We start from the raw sequence: 10805 nt of genomic DNA on the forward strand, positions 1-10805 counted from the left end.
GACTCTAATTTGGGATCTAATCTTAGTGTGCATTCAGTTTGATGTAGTGGTGCAGTGCACGGACTCTAATTTGGGATCTAATCTTAGTGTGCATTCAGTTTGATGTAGTGGTGTAGTGCACGGACTCTAATCTGGGAGAACCAGGTTTGATTCCCCACTCCTCCACTTGCAGCTGCTGGATGACCTTGGGCAAGCCATAGTTCTGGCACAGCTGTTCTTGAAAAAGAGCAGTTTCGGTCAGAGCTCTCTCAGCCCCACCTACCTCACAGGGTATCTGTTGTGGGGAGGGGAAGGGAAAGGAGTTTGTAAGCCGCTCTGAGACTCCTTTGGGTAGTGAAGGGCGGGGTATAAATCCAATCTACTCTTCTTCTTCTTCTTCAAATATTTCTGATCTGAAACCCTGACTGAAATTCCACGTTTCACTTTGGATATTTCCAATCAAAAACTAAACTGGAAATCCCATGTACTGTTTTGGATTGGGAATGACTGGATGAATACCACTGTCGTACACATTCCTTGTCTAAATTTTAGACTGCCATGCTTAGATCAGGATTCAGAAATAGTTGTAATAACAGGGCCAGTGTGGTGAAGTGGTTAGTGTCCGACTAGGATCTGTTTCAGAAGGCAGCCATGTTAGTCTGCAGTACAACAGCTGGACTCACGTCCAGTAGCACCTTGTTGTTGCTCAGTCGCACAGTTGAGTCCGACTCTTTGCGACCCCATGGACCACATCACGCCAGGCCCTCCTGTCTTCCGTCATGCTCCGGAGTTTGCTTAATTCCGTGTTTGTTGCATCTGTGACACTGTCTGACCATCTCATCCTTTGCCATCCCCTTCTTCTTTGACCTTCAGACTTTCCCAACATCAGGGTCTTCTCCAGTGAGTGCTCCCTTCTCATTTGGTGGCCAAAGTATTTGAGCTTCAGTTTCATTATCTGGCCTTCCAGGGAACAGTCAGGGTTGATTTCTTTGAGGATTGACTGATTTGTTCTTCTTGCAGTCCAAGGGACTCTCAAGAGTCTCCTCCAGCACCATAGTTCAAAAGAATCTATTCTTCGGCGCTCGGCCTTCCTTGTGGTCCAACTCTGGCAGCCATACATTACTACTGGGAATACCATTGCTTTGACCATACAGACTTTTGTTGGCAGGGTGATGTCTGTACTTTTTATTATTATTACTTTTTACATTTTTATTATTTTATGGTTATGGCAACCCACTCCAGTATCTTTGCCAAGAAAACCCCATGGACAGTAACAAAAATAGCACCTTAGAGACTAATACGTTTGGGGATTATTACTTTTTACATTTTTATTATTTTATGGTTATGGCAACCCACTCCAGTATCTTTGCCAAGAAAACCCCATGGACAGTAACAAAAATAGCACCTTAGAGACTAATACGTTTGGGGGGGGTTGGAGGGAAGGGTTTGGGGAGGGGAGGGAGTTTAGCAGGGTGCAGTGCCCCAGATTCCACCTTCCAAAGCAACCTTTTTTTCCAGGCAAATCAACATCTGCCCTCTGGAGATAAGTTGTAATAGCAGGGGATCTTCAAGAACCACATGGAGGCTGGCAGCCCTAGTGACCTTGGGCCAGTCATACAGCCTAACCTACCTCACAGAGTCGTTGTGAGGATGAAACAGAGGAGAGGAGAAGGAGAACTGTAAGCCTCTTTGTGTTCCTGTGAAGTAATGAATTTCTTTTTCATTTAAGCTTCGCTCTGAGTTTTAAAAGTTTGTTTTTCCTCTGGGGAGACAGCAGGGAGGAAGGGGGGGGGGAAGAAGGCAGTCCAATTTTTTTCCAGTTTTATCTTCATACAAATGCTAACAGATCTATCAGGGAACAGAGGTTTGGAGGAATTAGATACTAGAGAGGCTACAGGAAGGAAAATTCTAGAGATGTCAGGAAGAGCTTTGCTGACCTGGCCTGACGGGGTCAATGGGTGGGGACAAAAGAGTTGATAAAAACTCCTTGTAGCAAGAAGGAGGTCTCTTTTGTGCTGGGTCCATCAGGGCAGACAGAACTGTTAAATGAGGTCTGGAGGAAGCGGCCATTAGCCACGTGCTGGGCCCAGAGAACTACAAAAAGCGTCAAGGTAATGGTCACTCTGTAGAGATTGGTAACTTCCTAAGATTTAGGAGCCTGTCCTATTTTAACATCTGAAAGGGCATATATAGAGAGAGGGGGAAACAGGATTTGCATTTTACCCATTTCTTTTGAACCCCTTGCTCAATCTGGTGCTGTGCTAAAAGTATGCTTCTGAACATTTTCTTTTTAACAAATACTTGATAGCTTTGGATGCTGGCAGTGGTCCTCTGCATGACATAGACCTCCACCATCTTGGACATGCCATTTTAAAAGGAGTGCATTGGGGAAGGCCAGCAGTTGGCAAGTGGCTATTCCTCCAGGGGTACACAAGGCAGTAAACTGTCCCCATGGCAACCAAGCACTGGGCAGCAGGAGGCACAGAGGCAAGGCCTCAGATCTTGGATGAGAAGCTGGGAGTCCTGACCCTCCCAGTGGGAAATTCCTGGAAAGGTCAGGTGGTGGTAGCAGGTTACTGGAGAGAGAGTAAAGCCTCTCTAGGTTTTGGGAGAATGTTGGAGGGCAAGGCAGAATGGGGTCTGCAGGCCAGAGCAGGCCTGTTCTGCCACAGTCCCCACTAGGGAGAAAGACAGGGTATAAAAGATGTAAATGAATATATAAACATGAGCTTGCAGAGTCCTGGTCTAGAATTTCTTGGATCTCCTGTTTGCAGAACTGTGTACCAGTTCCCTCCTCTCAATGGCTGAGCCACGCTGTTTGTGCAGTTCTTCAGAATGAACTTAATCTTTGCAACTATTCACTGTTAAGAACATAAGAACATAAGAGAAGCCAATGCTGGATCAGGCCAATGGCCCATCCAGTCCAACACTGTGTCACACAGTGGCCAAAAATACCAGGTGCCGCCAGGAGGTCCACCAGTGCAGGACTATTGCAGCCCCCCCACTGTTCCCCCCCCCCCAAGCACCAAGAATACAGAGCATCACTTGCCCCAGATCGAGAGTTCCTATCCATACCTTTTGGCTAATAGTCACTGATGGACCTCTGCTCCATATGTTTATCCAATTCCTTCTTGAAGCCGTCCATGCTTGTAGCCACCACCACTTCCTGTGGCAGTGAATTCCATGCATCATAGAACTTTTATTGGATACAATGCCAGGAAAGGAACTTGATCATTGAACAACTAGCTTCAGGTAACAACCAGTGTTCCCTCTAAGCTGAGTTAGTGTGAGCTAGCTCACAGTTTTTTAGCCTTTGGCTCACACATTTTTGTCTTTGCTCAGGAAGGATGGCTCCAGAGCAAACTAATGGATGCAGTAGCCAAATCGCTCGCTTACAACTTTAATGCCAGTAGCTCACAAAGTAGGATTTTTGCTTACAAGACTCTACAGCTTAGCCTTAGAGGGAGCATTGGTAACAACAATGTGGTCAACATTCACGATTCCATCAGGCTATGGGCCCTTCGCCCTCTTCTGTATTGTGAGGATCATTCCACAGACCTATGGATGACATTGTTTTTCAGAAAGATGGCTACCTCCAGGACTCATCTCTGAAATGCCAACTTTAATTAAAATGCAGTGGTTGGAAGGAAGTGTGTGCATTTCACACTTTAATCACAAAGAAAACCACTCCGGGCCTTGTATACTTTCTGAATTTTTCTACTTAGCAAAAACAGTTCTACTTACCATCTAAGACAGAACCCCTGCTCTTATCTTGGGAGGGGGGGTGTTAATGTTAAAAATAGGAAGTGATGATTATCTCAGACAGCACAAGCATATGATTGAACTGCACAACGATGCTAGGTCTGCTCGAGTGAATAATAACAGTATAGAAACCATTTTCCATGCAAAAACACCGATCAGGACAAAATGGTACGGTTTCTAGACTATGCAGCTTGGACACGCATGCTGGAAATCCTAAAGCGTGTCCATTGTGAAATGTTCTCTGAATTCCCTTATCTATCTTCTTGCTTCCTTGAGTTGTGACTCCATCTGATTTGAACCAAGCCCGCTGATTACATGCCAGGTTCACCTAGATATTCCTTAGTCCATTGTGAACTGGGAAACTCCAAATGATGCCATGGATCCACCATAAGGTTGCCAGGTCTGGGTTGGAAAATAGCTGGAGACTTTGGGGGCGGATCGAGGAGAGGGCGGGGTTTGGGGAGGGGCCTCAGCAGGGTACAACGCCATGGAGTCCACCCGCCAAAGCAGCCATTTTATCAAGGGAACTGATCTCTGTCAACAGAAGATCAGTAGTAAAAGCAGGTGATCCCCAGGCCCCACCTGGAGGCTGGCAACCCTAATCCACCAGAGCATTTCCTTTGGGTGGTAATCCTTCTGTCTGTGGAAACATTAGGATGGTTCCAAGCCATAAGTAAGATACAGGCTGTCCATGCGATGAACAGGTGAAGTCTTGAGCAAGTGTTCATTTCCCATTATATCATCAAGAAACTACAATTAATTGTATGAAGTTTAATATCCTTGGGGAGGGGCTGTGGCTCAGTGGTAGAGCATCTGCTTGGCGTGCAGAGAGTCACAGGTTCAATCCCTGGAATTTCTACTTAAAAGGACCAGGCAGTAGGTGATGTGAAAGACCTCTGCCTGAGACCCTGGAAAGCCACTGCGAGTCTGAGTAGACAGATACTGACTCTGATGGACCAGTACAAGGCAGCTTCATGTGTTCATACACTTGTGGATAAATGGATCTTTTTTCACACAGGAGAAGCCTTATTCAGTGGATACGTTGGGTGATTTCCACTTAATGCGGAGAAATACAAGCTGCGGAGAAATACAAGCTGCATGCATGTCTGAAGTTCTGCCTCTAATCGTAAGTAATCCTCCCTCTAAGCTGTGGAGTCTTGTGAGCAAAAGTTCTACTTTGTGAGCTACCGGCATTAAAGTTGTGAGCGAGCGATCTGGCTGCTGCATAAATTAGTTTGCTCTGGAGCCCTCCTTCCTGAGCTAAGGCAAAAAATGTATAAGCCAGAGGCTAAAAAAACCCCGTGAGCTGTCTCACACTAACTCAGCTTAGAGGGAACCCTGCTCATAAATGGATGGGAGAGTTCATTTTCTAGGAGGACAGCCCAGTAATCTGAATGCCTTTAAACTTCTAAAACATTTAAAATTACAAAATAGCAATAAGATTAGTAATTATGAAACTATTTGTCAAAACCCTTTGGTGGGATCCACTGGCAGCCATTTGTTGTTGTTCAGTCGCACAGTCGAGTCCGACTCTTCATGACCCCATGGACCAGATCACGCCAGGCCTTCCTGTCTTCCACCGTCCTCTGAAGTTTGCTCAATTTCATGTTCGTTGCATCGATGACACTGTCTAACCATCTCATCCTTTGCCGTCCCCGTCTTCTTTGACCTTCAGTCTTTCCCAGCATCAGGGTCTTCTCCAGTGAGTGCTCCCTTCTCATTGGGTGGCCAAAGTATTTGAGCTTCAGTTCCATTATCTGGCCTTCCAGGGAACAGTCAGGGTTAGCTTCTTTTAGGATTGACTGATTTGATCTTCTTGCAGTCCAAGGGACTGGCAGCCATACAGTCAGTCATAAGTAGAGAAAAAGCACTGAAGACTTGAAACAAACAAACAAACAAACAAAATGGAAAATGACTACTGGGTCAGGTGGGTCTTCTGTAGCCTCAGAAGCTCTACCTGGCACTTTTTCTCATGTAATCCGTAAAAGTAAGCATATCTCCACCTTGTCCTCAAAGACTCGGATTCATACGAATTCATAAATATACATAATGAGTCTTACCTGCCTGAAAATGTATTAACTGTACTATTGCTTCCTTTATGTGCTTTATCTTAAGAACCAATAACCTTTAAATAAATCTAATGGAAGCTGTACTCCCCCCCTCCTTTTAATATACTGTTTATTTGATATTCATACTGTGCATTAATTGCCTTGGAAACCCAAGGCAGGCAAAAGGACGGTAGGTAAATTCAAAGAATTCGTCTTAGAACAGTTCCGAAGGAAGCCTTCAGCTGCAACCTGAAGCCCTCCTCCTTTAAGGTTCCCACTGGCTCATTCCCATAAATGAAACGGAATGACATTTGGATCCCAGCTGGGGTGACCATTTTGTTAGGACTGGGTTCAAGGAAAGGACACTCTAGGTTTGGTAACTGCAAGACACTCCTTCTCACTTTCCTAGGGTTGCCAGCTGATCAGCAGCAGGGCAGAAGGGCCTGGCGACAGGGACCTCCGCCCCCACTGGGGGATCTGGCAACCCTACAGTTGTCTTGGCATCCAGTGGGAGATGGGGGGGGATTGACCTGGAGTGGGAGGGAGGCCCAGCTGATGTTGCAGTGACATGTCTGTGTCACTTAGATAAGCATATGGAGCAGAGGTCCATCAGTGGCTATTAGCCACAACGTATAGATAGGGACTCTCGGTCTGGGACAAGTGATGCTCTGTATTCTTGGTGCTTGGAGGGGGCAACAGTGGGAGGGCTTCTGGAGTTCTGGCCTTATTGGTGGACCTCCTGATGGCACCTGGTATTTTTGGCCACTGTGTGACAGAGTGTTGGACTGGATGGGCCACTGGCCTGATCCAACATTGCCGTCTCTTACGTTCTTATGCTGTGACATCCAGGTAACACTCTGGTATTTGAGCAAAAACTCTATGGTAAATTTGGCTTCTAATACAGAGTTTCCCCCCAAATACCAGAGCATCACCCTGGCGTCGCTGACATGATGATGTGACTTCTGGGTCACATCAGAAGTGACATAGACAAGTTGCTGCCACATTGGCTGGGCCTTGCTCTTTTTCACACAATGTCGAGACAGTGTGTGACTGCAATAAAGAAGGCCAATGCTATGCTGGGGATTATTAGGAAGGGTATTGAAAACAGATCAGCCAATATCACAATGCCCCTATATAAATCAATGGTGCGACCTCATTTGGAATACTGTGTGCAGTTCTGATCACCACACCTTAAAAAGGATATCATAGCTTTGGAAAAAGTGCAGAAAAGGGCAAGTCGAATGATAAAAGGGTCTGAACACTTTCCCTATGAGGAAAGGTTAAGGCGCTTAGGGCTCTTTAGCTTGGAGAAACGATGACTGAGGGGGTGACATGATTGAGGTTTATGAGATTATGCACGGGATAGAGCAGGTAGAGAAAGAGGTTCTTTTCTCCATTTCTCACAATACAAGAACTCGTGGGCACTCCATGAAATGTAAAGCACTGCACACAATCAAGAAAGAGAGATCTCTGGCTGCCAACTGAGGTCTCCAAATGAGCAGACTGTTGGCAGCCCCAAATCCTGAAAAAAAATCAACAATATTTATACCCTCTTGACTCTAAAGGCAGGCTAGGTAGCTGTCAATAAGGAATGCCATAATTGTAACAATAGCCAGTCCCCTCCCCTTAGTGGCACTATGAACTCTGCCTCTCCTCCAGGTAACGATCAAGTCAAATGCCACTAGACTGAACAGAAGACAGATGTAACCGCTAATCTACACATCATGGGTGGCCAAACTTGCTTAACACAAGAGCCACATAGAAGAAACATCAGATGTCTGAGAGCCTCCAGACATGAACAAATATTACACACGCAGTGTTTGTTTTTTAAAATATATACATGCAAATTTGCTTTTATTAACATTAGCATTAAATAAGACTGCCAGAAATAAAAACAAAAGGGGTCAAAACCAGGTAGTGATAATGTTCTTTAAAGAGACAAATGCTTTCTCCAAGCTGGCCGGGGTGTGTGCGTGCTTTGAGAATGCAAGTTGCTTTCTTTCTCTGCTCCCCCGCCCCAAGTCTACCCAGGGAGGGGAGCACTGTCTATGGAAGGGAAGATCAATCAGGGAGCCACGCCTCCAGTGTTCCCTCTAAGCTGACTTAGTGTGAGCTAGTTCACAGTTTTTTAGCCTCCGGCTCACAGATTTTCGTCGTAGCTCAAGAAGGAGGGCTCCAGAGCAAACCAATTTATGCAGCAGCCAAATCGTTCGCTCACAACTTCAGTGCCAGTAGCTCACAAAGTAGAATTTTTGCTCACAGGACTCCATAGCTTAGAGTGAACATTGCACGCCTCCCCTTCACTTCCCCAGCCACCCTGCCGGGAGCCACATAATATGTGTGAAAGAGCCACAGTATGGCCACCCCTGCTATAGATGCTTGGCCTCCGAGATGGCACAATAGGCTTGGAATGTGTAAACTATGCAAGTGGAGCAGAGTTCAGCTGCCAGGCACTGCTTGTGTTTCAGAAGACAGCCTTTGCCAGGCTGCAATGCTTTCTGGGATGAAACTAGAGTCTCCTTTTGCTTTCAAGTATTCAGGTGGTCAACCATGTTGGTCTGAAGCAGTACAACAAATGTAGAGTCCAGTGACACCTTTCAGACCAACAAAGGATTAAAGTATTGGGTCTCTCTTTGGAATCCCTGTCCATGTTGCCTTTTGCCGTTGCATTCCAGCAGATTAAAAACAGGTCGTTAGACTCGGAGCACCAAACTTTATATAGTTTAGGCAATGAAACCTGCTCCCCCTTGAATTTTGAGATTCCCCTTACAACAGGGCTGATGGCTTCGTATCTATCCTCTCTGCAGGTACCTGAACAATGTAGAACGTTCACCCTGCCCAGATATAATGCTATGCTGTCCGCCATTTTATTTGGCAGATTTAACAAGGTTTCTCATCTGGCCAGATACTGCCCTTGCAGATCGAAATGTGTGGAATCTGTCACTCATGTTCTCCTGCACTGCAATTTGTATATGGACCTAAGGATCACATACTTACACTCTCTTTCAGGGCTTTTTTTTGTAGAAAAAGCCCAGCAGGAGCTCATTAGCGTAATAGGCCACACCCAACAGCAGACACTCATTAGCATATTAGGCCACACCCCTGACAGCACAGCTCATTAGCAAACAGATATAATGCTATGCTGTCCGCCATTTTATTTGGCAGATTTAACATGGTTTCTCATCTGGCCAGATACTGCCCTTGCAGATCGAAATGTGTGGAATCTGTCACTCATGTTCTCCTGCACTGCAATTTGTATATGGACCTAAGGATCACATACTTACACTCTCTTTTAACCAGCATGGGTGCTTGCTCTGATGCACTTAAGGTGAATAGACTTTTAAGAGATCTGAGTCCGGACATCACAGAGAAGGTGGCTAAGTGTCTCTGCTTGGCTTTAAAGCTGCGCCAAAGGTTCTTCTAGAATTGTATATATGAGTTTTAACTGGATTTAAAATGTATAAATGGTACTGATAATTTATGCCAATAAAGGCTGACTTGACTTGACTTGAGACCAACAAAGGTTTATTCAAGGTAGGAGCTTTTGTGTGCATGCACACTTTTTTCCCAAAGCATTTGAAAAAGTGTGCATGTACATGAAAGCTCATACCTTGAATAAACCTTTGTTGGTCTGAAAGGTGCCACTGGACTCTAAATTTGTTCTACCATGTATTTAGTATACCTTATACATGAATGGCCAAGTCTACCTTAATCTGAAATTCTCCCACTGAATGAATGAATGAATGAATGAATGAAGCCCGTAGCTACAGTGGGGCATCTTGGGGCTAGGCCCCCTGACTTACTGACAAGACCTGTAACTTCCCATCCAGCCCAGGGCCCCCAAACGGAGGCAGGTGCAGGGAAGGAGCTGGGTATTCCTTTAATTCAATTCACCAGTGCCACTAAGCAATTTAAATGCCCCCTGACTTTAAAAATTCCTGGCTATGGGTCTGGAATGAATGAATGAAACATCAGCTTGGGGGGTGGACACAGCATTCTGATCCATTTACAGTACAGCATCCGCAGATCCCTGCTCATGAGCACTTGTGCTACCTGCATGCGGGCACTGGGACTTACCTGTTCACACTGTCTCTGGAGAAGTAGACGGTGTAGGTCTGAATGTTCCCTTTCGCTTCTGTGGGTGGGCGCCAGCTGAGACGAACAAACCGACTGGAGACCAAAACAGGGACCACATCGCGGGGAGCAGAGGGGAGGACACTGGAGCTTGGGATAGCTAAAGAAGGGGAAGGAGAGGAATCCGTCAGAGAGGTTGGTGGTTCGGGGGCTTCGGGGCTAGTGGGGAGAACTGTCGTAGGCACTACTGGTGTTTTAGGAAACAGAGGACCAAGTGGATCAGGTGTGAGTAAGATCAACAGAGGAAGAAGAGAAAAGAGAAAAGAAGAAGAACTAACAGTAAATACATTTTTGTGTATTCAAAAACACTTTCGTACCATGAGTTAAGCATGTGGCTTAGATGTACTTGGATCGTGGCCAGAATCCATGGACCACTTTCAACCAAACCTGATACACATCATATCTTATGTCTGTGCTTCATAAATTGATAAGAGTTGCTTTCCTGACAGTTGCTATGTCTCAGGAATTTGCTTAGGTCCTTCTTAGGGATCTCTGATTTCACACCAATCACAAGGGCAGAAAAACTTCATAAAACTTTACCGAATATTTCAGTCAGGGCTCTTTTTGTAGAAAAAGCCCAGCAGGAACTCATTAGCATAATAGGCTACACCCAACAACAGACACTCATTAGCATATTAGACCACACCCCTGACAGCACAGCTCATTAGCACATTAGGCCACACCCCCATGTTACCAGAAGTGTGGTTATCCAGCCACACCCACCTTTCCCTTCTTATTCTGTTTACCTTGTTTGTGGTCAAAACCCAGGGCCTTTTTTGTTGCAGGAACTCCTTTGCATGTTAGGCCACACACCCCTAATGCAGCCAATCCTAATGCGTTTCTGCTGTTGGGTGTGGCCTATTATGCTAATGAATTCCTGCT

At 45.6% G+C, this 10805-nt stretch overlaps 1 protein-coding gene across 1 annotated transcript in view; it reads right to left on the reverse strand.

Annotated features, from left to right (window-relative positions):
- Nucleotides 1–10805, reverse strand: part of DCC (DCC netrin 1 receptor) — a 591220-nt gene that overhangs the window by 452788 nt on the left and 127627 nt on the right. Inside the window, exon 4 of the mRNA XM_015428299.1 lies at nucleotides 9867–10023. Within this exon, the coding sequence (XP_015283785.1) occupies nucleotides 9867–10023 (157 nt within the window). The remainder of the gene's footprint in view (nucleotides 1–9866; nucleotides 10024–10805) is intronic.

Source organism: Gekko japonicus, unplaced genomic scaffold, assembly GCF_001447785.1.
Source record: "Gekko japonicus isolate JY-2015 unplaced genomic scaffold, Gekko_japonicus_V1.1 scaffold614, whole genome shotgun sequence".
NCBI lineage: Eukaryota > Metazoa > Chordata > Lepidosauria > Squamata > Gekkonidae > Gekko > Gekko japonicus.